General features: G+C 39.1%; 1 protein-coding gene across 1 annotated transcript in view; it reads right to left on the reverse strand.

Annotated features, from left to right (window-relative positions):
* stard13b (StAR related lipid transfer domain containing 13b) overlaps positions 1-9,834 on the reverse strand; it is a 57,909-nt gene extending 48,075 nt beyond the window's left edge. The window contains exons 1-4 of the mRNA XM_072392140.1: positions 9,620-9,834; positions 7,123-8,143; positions 2,085-2,228; positions 718-864 (exon numbers count right to left, since the gene is read on the reverse strand). Coding sequence (XP_072248241.1) covers positions 718-864; positions 2,085-2,228; positions 7,123-8,028 — 1,197 coding nt within the window. The 5' untranslated portion in view covers positions 8,029-8,143; positions 9,620-9,834. The remainder of the gene's footprint in view (positions 1-717; positions 865-2,084; positions 2,229-7,122; positions 8,144-9,619) is intronic.
* Between the last annotated feature and the right edge of the window lie 8,687 nt (positions 9,835-18,521).

The following is an 18,521-nucleotide window of genomic DNA, read 5'->3' on the forward strand; positions in this document are numbered from 1 at the left end:
TCAGAGCTATCAAGGAAGCACAAAGGACACACTGAGAAGCCTTGAATTAAATCCACCCTTCATTCTGCAAATCTCTCAGTTGTCTGTTTCATTTAGAGAAGCCGAATAGTGACATTTCTATACTTTGTTCAACAGAAGTGAGTGCTGCTTGTCTTTGCCTAAGCTGACTTTATTCCCAACACAAGCCCCATATATTTACAGGTACATGGAGAAAAGAGCAGCAGGACAGAGGGGAATGTGAAAGGATTGAAAGCTCGTTGATAGACTTCAAAAGGATATACCTCTGCAAGGGTTCCTTTAGTGATTTTACTGTGTTTAAACACTGACAGAGCTGGGATTTTTACAATTTTGGTCACACTAAGAAGAAAGCGTGATTTTTTTTGTTGATGAGAAATTATTTTTCATTCACATATCAATATTTTTTTAAGCTTCACATTGATCTCTTTAGAAAATACCTTAAAAATAAACAACTTGGTTGATAATTTTTCTAAATAAGTGGTGGATAATTGCTAAGTTAACTTCCCGATCAAACCGGTCATGGCAGTCACCCAAAAAAGCTAAATTCAGATCTGAGCTGGAAAAGGAAATGTGGTTTCATACTCAAATCAATTCACTGGCTCACATGAGCTTTGAATATCAGCACTATATCTGCTTCTATATCTGTTCTCAGAGACAGCCTGCTGCCTGTAGTAGGCCGCAGTTTATAGATAAACTTACCGTCTTCTTCGTTCTTGCTCTTGTTCCCACTGAGGAGCTGCGAGCAGCAGAGGACCTGTCCCGGCTGTGACATTCCCGTCCATCTTGTCTTTGGAGAACCTTGTTGTTCAGGGATCGGCTCAATGTGGACTTTGAAACAGCACCACACTGCAACAACATCACAACAACAGTAGAAATCAGGTCTGTCCCTGTGTGGCCGAACAGACGAGGACAGGACGGACTCCACAGTGACCAGGGGAAAAGAAAACAAGAGGCTGAGGTCAGCGCCTGGGGAAGTGAAGTCTCCTCTCTCAATTCAGTTTGACAGAGGAACACAAAAGAGCCTGTATGTGTGGATCTTCTTTTGAGAGGACAGAGATTATGGCCTTGTCAAATATCCCAGTAAAGATGTCTTGTGTTGGCTAGTCTCCTGCCATTAGTTAAAGCAAGTAATAGTGAATGCCTGGGATGGTTATGCAGATGCCTTGGAGGCATGTAAGCCTTTCTCAACCATTCCTAATGGACCAAGTCATACAACTCCCTTCCAGTACAACAGCTTCTCTGTGCAGTACATGCATACAGAGCGCAAAAGAGCACTTTTGTTCCTGAATGCTAACTCTAGAAGGATATTTCATGAAACACGCAATGAGAAGGGCCCTTTTTAGTAACAGAGTAACATAGTCCCAGTTGCAACATTGAAAGTACAATAGCTGTCTGTTCCTGCTGTACTTTTCTGTCTTCAGTATCACTTCTAAGAACTACAGACTGACATCACAGAACAGACTAAGAGGTACAGAGACTTGAAGATGACCTGACAAACCTCATTGTGTAACAGACTATATCCTGATATCTCACAAGCCAAACAATTCACAAGACATCAAATTACTTTACCTCTTCATAGTTTGGGTTTATGAGACCCCGCTGCTTTATTTCAGAGCTTTTTGAATCCAAAACTCATATGCAACACTTTTAGAAATGGACCAGGACATAAAATTCTGAAAACCTGCTGCTTATAGGTCTGTATAATCCATTGGGATTTTCTTTCCACAGAGCAAACTAAATTGATTTAAAGAAGTTTAAAAACCATGACCAAGTATGCAGCATAGGCTCCACAGGAATGTGCACACTATCAACCGTGACAGTGCACACACCATAAAGCATTGAAGGTAGAAGTGCTGTGGTCCGAATACTGATTTAACCCGTTAAGACCTCAGGCACCCTGTAAACCCAGGTACAGGTACACCAAAACATTCCATTAAGTCTAAATCAGCACAGAGCACGAAATAAAGAGCACTAAACTACAGAGAATATACGGTTAATTATGTATGGATGCTAGACTATGGAGCCAAACACCAGTAGACACAGTAGACACGATGCCAGGCTCTCACCTGTTTCTTACGGGTGGTAGAGGGTGTGTTGGAAGGCGACGAGCTTGCACTCAGAGCCTCCTCTATGTCTTGATTAAGCTGGTCCAGTTTCCTCATCAGCTGGCTCATTGACTCTGACCAGGGAGACTTGACATCTGGAGACTCCTAAGGGAATCAGAGAAACACTCAGATAAGAGAAGGCAAGCTAAAGCTAATGCTAATGTTGTCATGAAATGTTAGTAAAACCAGTATATTTTGAGCATATTCATTATGACTTACATAGTTGTGCCTTAGTTTATTTTTTCAAGTTTTTAACACAGTTCTGTTTTCATATCAAGGTGCAAGAGCAACAACCAAAGAAAAACAATACTCTTTTTTTAAGTTATATCAGTTACATACACTTCTACAAGAACTCCAATTTGAAGTTCATGTCAAAATTATTAAAAGATGGGGATCTTTTTGAAAAGATTACACAATTTATTTTCAATCCTATTTGGAAACAATCAGCTAAAGTGATTGAAATGAAGATTATTGTCCTCATGTTTTACATTTAACACGTACAAGCTTCCAGGTAAGGAGAGAGCATCTGTGCATTTAATACTCCACCATAAAATAAGACAGAGTTACAGACAAACCAAATAGTATCTTGTAAATTGCAGATGCTGCTGCCACACATGGAAATGCGATCTCCTCAACTGGGTCTCAGGGTGAAAGAGCAAAGAAGGAGGGTTCCAGACATGTGTGCCACCCGAAGCATGATGGAATACCCTGCACTGGCTTTCACTACTCCCCAGACACACGGTATATGTATATATAGCTCATCTTCACCCAGACAGGAGCTGTGTCTAAGGATCTGGAGGTCCAGCCTCATAAATCAGTTACTGTAGGTATGCTTCACTCAACAAAGTATAAATTATGATTGTTGTTCTGTAATTTGAGCAAAATGTCAGGCTGACAAGGAGTGTCAATGTCAGTGTTTGAGTCTCGAGCCAAGTCCAGGAGAGAATGAAATGCAATGTAAAAACTCTACAGTGCCGCGGTGTGAAATTTTCAAGGATCCATTTGAGAAATTCCAGGGCCATGGAACGATTTTCTGTGTTCTCTTGTCCCACATTCACAGATTTACAGTAGTAGCATCATGCATTTCCTAGTAAGATCATTTAGGAATATGGTTTGTTACCGTTTTCAGCAGAACAGAGATATTCTGTTCTCATTGTGATGACCTTCACTTCATCACAGAAATGAATGAGCAAAATGTTCAAGGTTACCAACCCGTAACTAATATCCATCTTTCCATCTACCTATTCATTCATTGTATATCCTTCATGTATTTGGAAGGCTGGAGACCCTGTCAACTTGAAAGTGTGAGAGGGGGAAATAACGTGTATCAATGCATAAAAATTAAGTATCTAAATAATCTAACACACTTAACACCCCGCAAAGTTGCACATTACTCCCATGATTCCATTTTGCCAAACAATGGAAGTTGCATTGTATCAAAGTAAAGATTCTAGAGAAAAAGCATATTGTTTGCAGGAGAAATTATTCAGCCCTTTAAGGAAAAGATTTGATTTGCGATGCAGAAATATGTGAGTAAAATTAATGTGATTTGGCTCTCTTGTGTCAAATATACACAAACATAATCCTCATCTTGGCAGAGAAAATAAACAGAATCACTACAGTTGGCAACCAGGATAAACACCAACAATGTCCTACCGAACCAAATTATTGTGGTGACTGTATTGACTTCTGCTCCTGAGTTGTAGCTGCAGGCTATTTTAAAAAGGCAGTTGCTGTTACATCGGCCACGATTACTGACTACTGTTTGTAAGACTTATGTTCAGCACTTGATCATCAACATCTTATATTTGGAGCCAATAATTACTATATTTGGCTGAAAGTTTTAAATATCTGAGAAACAAAGAAGCTGCACTTTGAGACAATTCCATCTGTTATATACTGTCTATTGTTATGGCTTTGAGTAAAGTTTAAAGAACTGATTGTGGGACATGTCATTTTATCCTGATAGTATTTTATATCAATGTAACTTTATCATAATTAGTATATAAATATCAAACGCAAAGAACTTTGAATCTAAGTGAATCTTTGTAGCAAACTTGAAGAAACTCCCTCATTCCTGAGACATAATTTTCAACAGAATGGGACTGTTTCATAGACAACTCAGAAATATAATCACCTCAACCCAGGAGCATACAAATCTAAATGAAAGGTCAAAATGAGAACAGACCATCTTTGTGACTTTGCCTGTTGGGTTCAGTGAAAGACCATTAAGTCTAAAAAGTCCCAACTAAATACAGTTTGCCTCTGCAAATATGTGATTTTTTTGGCAACAAGGTTTTTCAGTCTTTTCTTCTTACTGTTGTGACCATCAACAGTTTCCCACAAGTGCCATTAAGCAGCACATCGTAATCATATCACAGATTAATGCTAAAATTGTATGTTGCATAATCTTTAACTTGTGAGGAACCAGACACCAGGAATCACTCAGCCTGCTGACCACCCAGGGTCAGCTGACTGACTCAACACCAGGAGAAAGTATCTCTTTCTACTCAATCTCTAAGGAATGGCCTAAATCTGGCCAAGCCCCATGTGACCTCTGAGGCCTGAGGGATCAACCTGGGTCAAAAAGAGGAAAAAATAAAGCTTCCCCTGCTATGTCTGTCTTTTCAGCCTGGTGCTGACCAGGTATTGTAAAATGTTGGACGCTGGATCAGTATGTTTGTACATCTCAATCCTTTTGTTGGACTTCACAAATAAAATAAATTGTATTTATTGTGAACTTCCCATTGGATCCCTTGTCGGAAGTGAGACATGAGTAATGTAGACAAATCCTTTTACAAAACAATTTCTAATACACACATTTACTTTCATCTTTAGAGGTAAGATAGTAGGTGTGTATAATCAATCAACTCTTCAGATCGAAGAGGTGAAATATGAACACTGTACAAGATATTTGTTGGGGGTGGGGGGTTGGAGGCTGACAATCTTTGCCAAATGAATGAAAACTTATAAGTGGAGGAAGCTGAAGATCTTGTGAGTCAGACTGCTAATTAAGCCCTGGTGTCAGGCACACACAAATGCAAGAAACAGATGCCCCACTCTGGCTCAAGCACAAGCCAAATCTGGAACACACTCACACTGTCTCTTTTCAGTGACATCCCCTCAAGGTGCTGTTTGGGAATGTGGACACTTCTACTTAGAATGAGACAAATTCCAGAGGAGACTTGACGCTCAAGTGAGACACAACCCTAGATTCATCTCTTCATGCCTCTCCCCTCGATCCGGGCCCAGCAATTGTGTGATCCCTCATCCCATGGCAACTGAGCTGGTATGAGTCACTCTTTGAGATAAATGAATTAATGTTATCTTCTGGGGACAGCAAAAACTGAGCTGACTATGACTTTATCAGCACAAATTGGCCACATTGTGAACCCCAACATAGCGGCTTTGACATGGAAATGAGGAGTTAAGTGTGTGAGCTCTGGGATCGGTGCCTAGTCTACGCCACCCACAGAGAGTGCCAGAGATCACCATGGAGGTATCTGAATGTGGCAGCCGGTCATGCGAAAGGGCAACAGCTACCTGGCACCTTAGAGGAATAAATTACAATCTTAATATCCTGTGAAGCAATACACCATGTGAAAGAAATTTCTTTAAAGGAAAGAAGAGAAGTGAAGAGATGTGTTTTAGAAGGGCTTTCAGACATGAATTAGCTCAGCTGAAAGGGGGAGACACGAGATGAGTGGAAACTTTATGTAGATGGTGCCCTCATATGGTTAATGTTAACAATTGCACCACGTTCTGTATGTTTCTGCATTTAAGAACTAAGCTTAGTCTTAAACTGAGGCATTATGTGATCAGATATTCTTGTATTTAGTATAGCTTTAAAACTGTGGACATACTTTTGGGCAAGTTGAAGTTTATCCATGGATTAAATGATAATATTAATTTATCATCATGTTGATCTATGTTCTTTAAAAAGTTCTCAGGATTCATTTGTATCTAAAACTTTTTTCTCAAAAATAAAATAACAAGTTTTTCTTTGTTTGGCTTACAGTGATTCTCACATCACAGCCCACCGTACGATAACACAGTTTGTGATGTGACGGCATCAGCGGCATTTACTCTTCTCCTTTGATAATATTTACAATAGACTCCCTGAATTAACTGCATTCCTTCACTCCTCTCCAAAACAACCCATTCAGAGAAGAGTGTCATTGTGCACATAAAGTCGATATTACCTCAACATCTTACCACCAGAATGAGATGTTAACGGCCACCATCGTATTAACTCTGACTGTTTTGAAATGCATGGCAGTTATATGCAGTAGGGTACGTCTCTTCCAGATTTAGAAGTTCTCATATGTCATGGATTACGACATCCTAATGGACGTTCTTGTGAGCTTTTAAAAGGGCAATAAAAAACAAGAATGAGGGATAGTCAGGGTAGAGGGTGTGTGAAAAAGACACACCGAAGAAAAGGTAAGAAAAGAGGGAAAAAGTTCAGTAATGGATGGTTAAGTTGAGCATTAATGCAATCTGCTGGTCTCTGTCAAAACCCCACTGCAAGCTGAGGGAGTGGAAGTAAAGCAGAAGCTGTTTGCATTCCTTCTGGATCTGTGTTTCACCAGTACAAATGGGAAGTCAGTGTACTCCTACATGCTTATATGTGTTATCTATCCTTGTAAAGATAGCAACACTGTTCCGTTGGGACTTCTCAAACAGACCATAGAAAGTACTAAAGTTAAATGTTGTCACTTAAAATCAAACCGTGTGATGCAACTTTCTGTCTCGCTTTTTTAATCCAAAATACTTTATTTTTTAAATACAATTATTTGTTTACCACACGTGGAACGCCATCACAAACGTAGGAAATTCCCTCTCTGCACTCAGGTTTCTCGCTTTATTTGGTGTAAAATTTGCTTCATGTGAAAGAATACGTCTTTAGTTTTTTTTGTTGCTGTTTTTTGCTTTACTGTATTCTTTGTGAACCATTTTACAATCAGGCCAGAAAATATGTTAATAAAAAAATGCATACCTCCTTACTGCTTGCTTCACCCTCTGCCTCATAACCGCAGCTGCTTGGTGTGTGATCGATTTCTCCTTGTGCACCCACACAACCTTCTTTCTTCTGCTTGCCTCCATCTGTGCTTCTTTGTCTGTGTCTCACAAGAAGATCTCTATTGCGAGGCAGCTCTGAGAACACGTCTTCCTCGTCATCATCACCATCATGTTGCACATCATCCTCCTCTTTCTCCCCATCCTGCGATGATTCTCCACCATCAGAGCTCTCATGGACAACAGCATGGCTGTTTGCACTGGAGAGACTAGTGTCGTCTAAGAAAGTAATGGTGCTCTGGCCTTGCTTCACAATGTGTGGTAGATCCAGGACTCCCTGGCCTGAGTCAGCAGGGGTCACGAAGGTATGATTGGAGTCCAGATTGAGAATGGAGCCATTTGAGACTGGTTCTAATTCCTTGCAGTCAGTTTCACTTCTTAAATTGAGTGTCTGACCAGGCTGATTCTGAGCCGCCTGGTTGGACTGGACCTCTGCTCCAGGAGCAGGTGGTGGTGAGTTACCACTGCAGTCTTTTTTCGAAGTAGGTAGTAGGGATACAATTTTTTCTTCAAGAAGTTGAGCTGTGCACTGAGATGTTTCCTCAGGAATCTGGTCAGGCTCTGTAAAGCATTCAGTCTTCACAAATTTCACTTTGGTAAAATCAACACCAACACAATTTTTAGAGTTGGCTAAATCTTCACCTGGCTCTAATGTTGAGCTTTGGGCTTGAGAGATGCAATCATCATCTATGTGGTCTGGTGAGCCATTAGCAGAGTTTGTAGCACTTTTTAAAGATGCCTCTTGTGTTGACAGAGACAATTTGAGCAATCCTGCATGTTTCCATGACTGATGTTCCTCGAAACTCATCAAAGACGGAGTCTCCATTGTTATTTCATTCTATGATTTCTCGTAATTCAAAACATATATCCAAAGGTACTTGAGCTTAATATATCGGATGGCCATCTTGTTTATCCACGATGCAAATTAGAAACCAGAAAACCTGAAATCAACAGAAATAAAATATATGAGAGGCACAGAGACAATATAATTTCGATTGGACAACAGCACAGGTTCAACAAAATCATATGCATTTCTTTGAGTTTTTCTGCAGGTCTCTCTCTTCTCTTCTCTCAGTTCCCTTGTACAATGTGAAGTGTCTAAATCCATCTCTGAACAGCTCTGATTACATGCCATCCAGTCAGGAATATACAGAGAAGCTCAACTCAACATCTGGCTCAGGGTGAGCTGTTCAAGTCTGGATCTGTTGCGCACACGATTGTGGTGACATCACAGCACAGAGGAATCTGACTGCTCTTCCACAGTTGGTGATTTACAATGCTTTACACCATTCATCAGAGCAGAAGATGTCCCTGGGTGACGGTGGTTAACATTTTGCTCACCCCTTCATTAAACCTTTTTTAAAAACACTCATTGGACAGCTTTGAGCCATTTACAGTACACATGGAAAAACAACACTTGCATTATCACGCATCTTCACAGGTTTATCATCTTATTCAACCACAGAGACATTTCTAAGACGTTTCTACATTTTCAGATGCGATAACAGGACGTTTTCAGATGTGATAACATGACATTGTCAGATGTGATAACAGTCCAACAGCACCTGGAAACTTCCAGAACAAACATAACCTAAGAGAGACCTGCTGTCTCCAATCAGCATGTTCCTGTCCTCATGTTTAAACAGAAAAACGCATGACTGCTGTGACAGAAGCCCATAGATGTTTCCTCCAATATATTCAGTTATGTCAGTGTTTACTTGAAAAAAAAAACTAAATGGCAACAGAAAGTTAGTTTGTGTAATTTCTGAACACATTGGACTCTTCCGTTCCTGTGAGAAAGCTGCACTTGGCATTGTCTTTACCACGGCCTTGATAAACTTGACACTCACTAACACACAAACATGCATACAAACAAACACACTCTTTCACTTTACAACAAAAGTAGATAAAACATAAAATGTCTTCGCTTATGCTTTAAATTAATCTGTATTCATTATATATGCATTTATTGTAACATCATATAGAAAAGTAAACAAACTGCTGCCTGCGTCTCCACTTTAACCTGCCCCGACATGGTGAATGTGAAGTGTACAGGCAAGAGAGCTCCCTCCAAGAAACCCCTCGCTTAAAAAAAAAAACACTATGCAAAGAAGGTCTAATTATTGTCAGATGAATGCAGGGCGGATTTCAATGGAAAAAAAGAAGTCACAGAGTGAAAATGAATTGCGTGTGTTGACTGCCAAGGCAAGACCACAACTTATTTAGAAAAGTGAAAAAAAAGCATCCAGTCTTAGAGAATTTCAACAGAAAGATCCTGAACAAGTCTCCTCATGTAGAGACAGCATATAGTGTATAACCCACGATCAGCATACAGACATTAAGAGTTGCCATGGGTTTCTCCTTCCTCAGGCATCCTTGAGCTGGTGTCAGGGAAAAATGGAAAAGAAAAGACTTACCTGATAAGTGGAAAACAGTTGCCTGTGTTTCCCAAACAGTGTCACTGAGATCATGGCAAAACAGTGGCAGAAAGGATGGCTCCTATAAGAATAGAGACAGAGTTAGACGGACCCTTGAGAAGCCACACTTACTTTCCCATAGGCCTATGCTGGCAAGCTTGCCATCACCCCCTCTATGTATCCCTGGGGGGGCCGCAGCACTGATCAGCTAGCAGTGACTGAACCATTCACGATATGCGTAAGAGCAGGGAGAATGTGTACTTGTTGAGAGATGGAAAAGGGAGGAGAAAAAAGACGGGGGCGGGCATATGGAGTGAAGGGAGCAGCAGTGGTTGGCACGGTAAAAGAAAGGTGAAATGAGTGTCCAGGCCTCACAAATAGGCTGTGGGGAATGGCTGTGTTCACCAGCTGAACTATGAGGGAGCAAGATGAACCGCAGCAGTGACCCGCCGCTTCAAAACACAGACTGAGGAATGCTTTTAAGTTAAAGGGGAAAACTGTGAAGCAGCGTGATTTAGTAAGCATGTGAGATTTAATCTATGAGAGGATATCTGATGTTGAACTGAAATCAAAAGCATATTGCCTTAAGTTTTTATTTGAAACTACAGAACATGCAGCAAGTTAAGGGAGATTAAGATACTTTTTATATTAATGCATGTAGAGCCAAACACACATACAGGGACTATGAGTGAAAGAGAGTGAAGAGAGTTGGCACACACAACTGGTTAGGTCAAGTTTCATGTCATGTTAAACACCATAAGACACAACTGGTTAATGTTAGGTCAACACAGTTAGGTTCAGGGGAGAATCAGGGACACAAGAGCGAGCCAAAAACTGGAATCTAACATCAACTTTAAAAGGCATCTCTGAACTTTACTTGTTCATTGGCTTTGTCAAGTTAAATTATTGTATTGTAAATTATTGGTAGTGAGATGTTCAGTCAGTCTCCTCACCAGGAATGAGGTGGAGACGATCAGGTCTGAAATTTTTTTTTTTTAAAAATCAACACATGGACACGCTAGAACACAGAACAAATCATAAGAGAAAAAGGTACAATAGAAATGTTAAATACTCATGCATGATACAATGCTGATAAATCCACTGTTTGACTAGTTAGATAAGGTATATGCATGAAGTATCAATATTTAAAGATTTTCTTGTGCAGACTGAGAAACATTCGTGATGCCTTTGTTGGATATATCAGCTAACACTTTCCGTGTTGTCCGAATGCTCAGATAGAGAAGTTGTAGGAGGCACACAAAAGGCTTAGTTTTTTCCTTCCTTCTTAAAATATAATCTTTTTGTCTTGGTTGTCCACATGTTGATCCAGAGAAGTGCAACTATAAAGCATTTGACAGAGAATGTGGAGTGGATTTGTTCATTCTGTGTGTTTTAATGAGAGGGAAAAAACAGCGAGAACAGAGAGAAGTCTATCAGAGCTGTGGAGGTGAACAGTCCAAGGCCAGTGGGAGTGACAACAACTCGGTCTGCACACAGCTGGATGTTCTCACGAACTAATTCAGAAAACACAGCAAGAAAAACATTAACTTTCCCTTTATAGAAGTCAGAATCAGCAACAGCAAGAATTCACTTTATGCTGGTCAAGGAACCACCTTTTTGACTTCAGTTGAACCAAAGTATAACAAAGATTGATGACAATGTCTTCATTTTCTTCAGGTTAGTTATACACAGCGATTTTTGACAAACTTAAAAAGGTGACCTAATGATACCACAAATCTAAAACTTCTTTGCGAGAGGGCCTTGAGAGTATGTATTCATTATAATCTTTTCAGAACATTTTACAATAAATAGGTACCTGTTGCAGGTGTTAGATGAAGGGTTTGGTCACCACCTTAGCAAACATAATCAATAAAGAACAACATATACATAAAGTTATGTCCTGAGCAAGTTAAACATATAGTACCTGTAAAAATATGTGTTTATCTCATGAGATCAAGTTGTTGAAAATGTGCATATGAACAATTTTCAAATAAAAAGGCTTGAAATTGACTCTTAAAAACAAAGAATAGATAGATTTAACTTAACATTACCCTGAAAAAAAAAGCGATGTAACGTCAAGCTGTCGGCATATCATTAAATTTTTGCTTTCATTAGTCTATGGGTTCTATGTCTCAGCATGATCACAAAATGTAACCTCAGTCATAAGGAGAGCTTAAATACGACAAGGCTTCCTGCTGCAGATCACTGCTATGACAACTATTTCAAGACTGGACGGCAGCATGGAGACGTAGACCGGCCAGCAAAGCCAACTGGCAGAAACGGCGGGCATACCAAGGTCCAGAGACAGCAGGCGGTTAAGCTCTGTGCCAGCCCCTCAAGAACCAAGCGAATGTGAGATGAAGAGGGTTTTACTGTTTGCTTTTGGCTGATTTTAAGAGCGACAAGAATGATCACTTTCCTCATCTGTTCACCATTGGTCACCTAGTACAGTTACCATTCACTTCAGGTGGACTGCAACAACAGAGGGCACACAATACTTCTGTCAGTTTACTACTGATCTCAAGTCAGGCAAGAAATATTTGTTTCTATTTGGATTATTCTCGTCTGTTTTAGAAATGTAACAGTTTTAAAAAAGGAAAATACTAACTCAAGCTTGTTGAAGATATTTCAGGATTTGAACCAGCCATCTGAAACATTGTAAAAAGAACTAAAAAGATCTCAATTTGGAAAATGAATGACAACAATTCGACTAACATTTACTTAATATGAACTTCTAACAAATATGTTATATATTCTCATTTGAAAGGCTTCTCTTTAACCTAACCGTGCTACAGGTTAGGTTAAAGTTAAGGAAATATGAGTCAGTAATACATACTTTATTGTACAATTTCAGTTTGAAATCATTTTAAAAGCCATAAGATCTTTGCACATCAGCTAACCACATAACATGATTACTATTTTCAGAGTCCAAAAGGACACGTGCAAAAATCTGACTGTAAAGTTGACACAACTTTTACTTCATTAAATGTATTAACTGTGTTTTTGAGCTGGAACAGTTTCTTTATATTCATATTAGTGAACAACTTCTGATTTATTAGTATGAACTCATTCTGTGCAGTCATTTAATTTGCTGTCTCTTTGCTCTCTGTGCCCATATCAGTGGTATCAACGTGGCTGTCAATATGAAGGAGATGTTTTGAAGTACCTGTGGTTTTCACATGGCACAGTGAGATTAAAGTGAGGGGAAGAGAATGGGACCAGCTGTGTTGCTGAAACATGTGGCAGGTTTGCCTGCCAGCAATGCCGAGTGTTATTTCTGAGAACAAGTGTGAGTTTGTTAAGACAGGAAAGACTGACAAAGATGAACGTCCTGTACAATGTGCAAGTTTCTAACAATTTATATTCTTATTCTAAACTGATAACCTTGACATTATGCCGCATTTATAGTGCTGTTTCATATAGTGCTCTTATGCAACACAAACTATACAGAGCTGTGGCAACAATACAAAACGCAAACATCATTAGAAAACATTCCAGCAATGCCACAGTCTGACTCAATTTCTCTGCTGCTTTTTGACTCCCCTTCAGATTCCCAGCATACCACAGATCATGGACAGATGTTCTGAATTATCACTTCTTTATCTGAGTAGCTGCTCAAACCATCACAGAGCTATTGTGTGTGCATAAATAACAGACATTATGAGCCCACTTATCACAGTGCATTGTAAAAAATTGTTGAAGTTTATTTTCATATGACCAGGGAGTTAATGTAGAACTGTAACGAATGGCCTTACAGTTTGACCTGTTATTATAGTAACATATTTTCTCTCTAATCACTCTAAAAGGAAACTAGTTGGTGATTAACATGCCTTACATTTTGCTGATAAATTTCCTCGATGAATTTAACAGCTGCTTCCTAATCAAAACGATCAGCTGTACAATAAGTGTTTTACTCGGCAGGAGTGCAAAAAAAAATGTGGGATGATTATAGAAAAACTGAGGTTAAAGTATATATTTTCAAACAGCAGGTGACAGCATATACTACCTTTCACAAAGTCAACCTAAGATATTGTGTTGGATCTGCAGTAAAATTAAAATATACAATAATCATAATATTTTTCGGATTCATATTTTCATTGTTCCAAGGTTTCATATCACTGTATGAACACACAGTAAACAGAAAGTCTTCAGGACCACCATTTCTTTGTGCTTCAGACTCATCAGTAAACTTCCTTCCTTATCAGTAATCACATAATCCTTCACATTTTTAGAGCCAAATAATCTGAAAAAAATAAATATCAATGCTCAAATATTTAATCAATCATAACAAAAATAAAAATCTGTACTATCCAATTGATGCAAGTATTCATAGGGGGGTCTCAATATAATGTATTCCAATAATTGTGATATCAAAAAATAAATATTGACATTGTGTTGATAGTATGTGTATAATAAAATCTGATAAAATCAAAACATCATTGACTGCAGATTTGTTTTTGAACAAGTCTTAAAGTTCCTTACCTTATAATTTGAGCTAATTCATTAGGGAAAAAAAGGAAAAAAAACAATACAAACAAGGATCAAGGACTTCTCCATGGAAAGCTGTTGTGTTATCGCGATGACATCCTGTGAACTGAGACACTGATTGTGTGCTAGACGAAGCGACTCTGGGCTTATGGACACACGCATCTACTGACATGCAGATATGCAGCACACCCTCCTACTCCCATCCCACGCCTTCAAGTTGTTTTTGCATTTTTATGTGTGAAACGAGCAAATATTCCCTTATGTTTTGAGTTGTATGTTGGATGGTGAGCTTATTTTTGCTGTTGTTGATGTTGCTGAGGTTTTTTCCCGGCCCCACATTGTACTCCCCAAGGAGCATAGTCTGGATGTTACCCCCCCCCCCCCCCCCCCTTTTCCCTTTCCCTGCATGTTGTAACTCTTTAAAAAGGGCGCATATGCGTGAAGCCGCTGCCTGTTGCAAAATAATTTCCCCTCTGGGATTAATAAAGTTTTTCTGATTCTGAATTAGCTTAAAAGCAATAGCCTTTCAGTGTGGAGTTTGCATGTTCTCCCTGCGCATCCATGAGTTCTCCCTCAGGTACTCAGGCTTCCTCTCAAAGTCCAAATAACATGCCTGTCAGGTTAATTAATCTCTTTTTTTCCAAGTTTTCTATAGATATTGTAATAATACTGATATTGTGAATGCTATTGATGATAATTGTGCTGCAGAGATATTCTTGTATCTTTTCCCAGATATGTGCCTTAACACAATCTTTTCCTGCAGGAGCCATGATTTCACTCTGACATGCACCATCTACTGTGACCTTATACAGAGACATCTGTGCACCCTCTTAATTATATTCAATAAATTCAAGTAGGCAGGATGTACTCCAGCCAAGTTGCAGAGGCAACCCAAGGAATGATGATGAGCTGTCTGTTGTCTTCACATACTTCACCTTAAAGGATATTTCTTTTTTATATATCTTATTTCTATTTTCTATTAATTACAAACACATTTCTGATATCAATTATTAAAAATAATGGTGTATTGTGTATGAAAACTAAATATTTTTAGAATGGGTCATACAATGTTTTGAATTAATTACAACGAGTATTCCTTGAGACCCCATGAGAGGTATTACTGTTGGCAGGGAGCAGATGTTGATCTGGGTTGATAATTGACTGGAAAAGACAAGCTTTCTCTTGCTTGACAAACACACCATCTTGGAAATTTGCATGTAATGAATAGAATGAATTTGGGCAAAAGCAGCACACAGCAAAGGCTTTGGCTGCTCTATGTAGTAACTCAAAGTGTAATTCAAGAGAAACCCCCTGGCAACCGCACATCCCTGCTTTGACAACACATCAGCCACACAACAGGACTTAGTTAACAGTGTTGAGGACATTCCTAAACAATGAGTGATGCCAGAGAATAAAGAGAGGATCATTTCCAATGATCATGAATAGAGTGATAGGATAGTAAATTATACTGTAGCAAACACACATCTCACAGCCCGTTGCTCCTGTTTGTCTATGATTACAGGAGTACATGGATGGCTGAGATGGGAATCAATGGGATACTGCTTTGGAGGAAGGAGGCAGCAGGCCATCACTGTCATACCCCGGCGGCAGCTACAAATTAATTCACTCCAACAACAACCCCTGTTCTCACCTGCTGCAACATGCTCTGCCAGCCCACGCAATCAACAAGCAAATTCCTTCCACTCAGAGTTGTGAAGCAGGGGCTGAGGATGAAGGAGTTTGTAGGCTTGAAGTTTTGATTGGGATGTTGTGTAATTGACATGCTCAAATCCTTCCATATGATCCAAATATTACACCACCCAGTCCCATATTGCTGTTGGACAATGAATAGATTTGCTGTCTCCAGAAGCATGACAATACATGCCAAGATAACAGGGCTATTCAGCAGTGACAGGGCTATCAATGTGGTTAAACACATACTGTGTGCAGCATAATATTAATCCCATAAGTGTGTTACACAACAAAGCAAGGAAACAGCCTGCTGACCCCTTAAATTATTTATGACAACACAATGTTGAGAGGGCTGATTCAAGTCAGCCTGCTTTTGTTTGCCGGATGGAAGAAAAATAATTAGATAAAAGCTCAGCTGCTGTCAGCTTCTTTTTGCTTCTGCTGGAAATGAGATACAGAGCTGCAAGGCCTTAAAAACAGCTGCCCTGAGGCAGACTGCAGCTCTGAACCGACTGTCAGCTAGGCTTCCTGGCTCAAGATTGAAAAGTATTAAAGACGTATGCAAGTGTTTCTGCACACTTTAATTCTTATTGCATTTGTGTGGCCATTTCAAATACACTGCATTGCAGTTGTCTGGATGCACTTTTACTGTTTATTGTTTTAAAAAAAAGGCGTGAGGCGTGTTATCACTCAGGTCTGTTTATTAAGTTGAATAACTTGGTGTACATGAAAATTGATTAAACTGGCTGACTTCGTCCTCCATCTTATCATACTTAACTGTGCATCTCTAGGGCTGTTTATCAGCCAAGCAACCATGTGGTGATGCCACTACGTACTCTGGGAAATGATTAATTTAGGAAATTATTTCCTAAATCTGAGACATTTTAGCCATGAGCTTATTATCTAAAATAGAAATTGGAGATATATTGGTGAAATGGTGTATGAAAGTAACAGTTTTATGAGTATTGGTCGTCTGATGGTAATTTTGAGCATATGCTAATAAATCTTCAAAATTTATGGAAATTCAAGTATGCCTTGGAGAGTATATGATTTCTAAATAAAAAAAGAAAGAAAGCTAGATATATCATTCACAAAATAATTACCCCTGCAGTGGTCCTTCAATAAGACTAGATGTAACTCAGAGAGACGCTGATGCAGTAGGAGAAAAAATCTATATGTTAATGAATTAATATAACCTCTGACACCTGCACAAAGCTACACAATCTTTTTGTCAAGATGAATTAGAAACCTCCATTTGGAAAGAGAGACTTGTCTCCTCCCTCGTCTCTCTTGATTTGAAATGCCTGTTAACAGGAGTGAAGTCAGTAATTGATTTTACCTCTCTAATCTCCTTTCTCTATTATGCAGAGATTTCTCCTCTGCACCTGGGGCAAACGCACTCGCAACCTTTTTTTCATCTGACTGAGAGTACCCTTGCCTCTCCCAGGGGAGGGCTGTGCTAATCTCCTTCCACCACTCTTCACACACACACGCAATCATTGAAGAGCCTCAGAACTGACAGTACACCAGACTGTGCCTTCAGTTGCCTGCCACTATTGTAAAAAAGAAACCAGACGCAAAAGAAAGGAATCAAAGACCAGTTCAGTGCAGTCATAGGAAGACCTAAGTATCTTCATGATAAATGAGCACACTCCTCATCTATAAAACAAGAAAATTGGTCCAAATTCAATTGTTTTATGGAAATTGTAAAACATGCACTAAACATTTATATAATTTAACTTACCACAGAGTCTTCCCCCTCCTTAAACATTACCATGTATGACTCAGGATGGTAAGTCTCAGGCTGTATGTTTGACATGATTTCAGTGTGACAACATAAATGATCCTCTGTCACCGTGATTAACCAGAGTGGCAACAACACACGTTGACTTCAGGAGTCAACGTGTGTTGTTGCCACTTGAGCAAAGAAGAACTAACAACCCTCATACATGTCAGTACACTAGGAAGGATGAGCAATCTGTCATGGGGTGAAAAGCTGAGAACTCTAAATGTGAAATGAGCTGTGATCACCTAAACAAAACAGGGAGAATGTGCAGACTGGCACAAACCTTTATGAACGCTATCCTTCCTGGGAGTCTCCACCCTTCCTATGTTTTTAACTCAGAAAGAAGCTAGTATGCATCCAGCAATATTATCACTGGATAGGAAAGTAGATGTGAAATGGAAAATTGTGAAATGGGATAAGAGGTATGAATGGTGCATTCAGTCAATAAAGAATGTGTGTTTTATCTTATCAACACTGCATGCGTTCTGACCTACTATAACCCAGGAATGTGAGCAGCTTGTTACAACAGAGTTCACTGGATGATAAAGGAGTAATAACTATGCAGAAACAAGAAGGATAGCAACATCATGACCTCTTTCAAAGAAAGAAAGATCATCATCGAAAGCTTTTTGAGAGGTAGAATATGCTCTAAAATGATTTAGTTTTGCTCCGTTTTAGTTATTTTGGTATAAATAAAAAATCCGAAAATCAGGATGTTGGGAATAAAAACAAAAGAAAAACAAACAGAATATAAAATACTAAATTTATCCTGAATGCTGCTCATAGTTATCTATATTTAACTATGCAATCCAAACTTCCACAAGCCTTAAATGTGAGGAAAAGGATTCCCCTTGATTATAAAGAATAACTTCAGATTTTCATCTTTTTTAACAATCCAGGTATGTTTCATATTTTATTTTTGAATAAAAATATTGG

The sequence above is a fragment of the Leuresthes tenuis genome, unplaced genomic scaffold, assembly GCF_036924035.1.
Source record: "Leuresthes tenuis unplaced genomic scaffold, fLeuTen1.0.hap1 SCAF_9, whole genome shotgun sequence".
Lineage (NCBI taxonomy): Eukaryota > Metazoa > Chordata > Actinopteri > Atheriniformes > Atherinopsidae > Leuresthes > Leuresthes tenuis.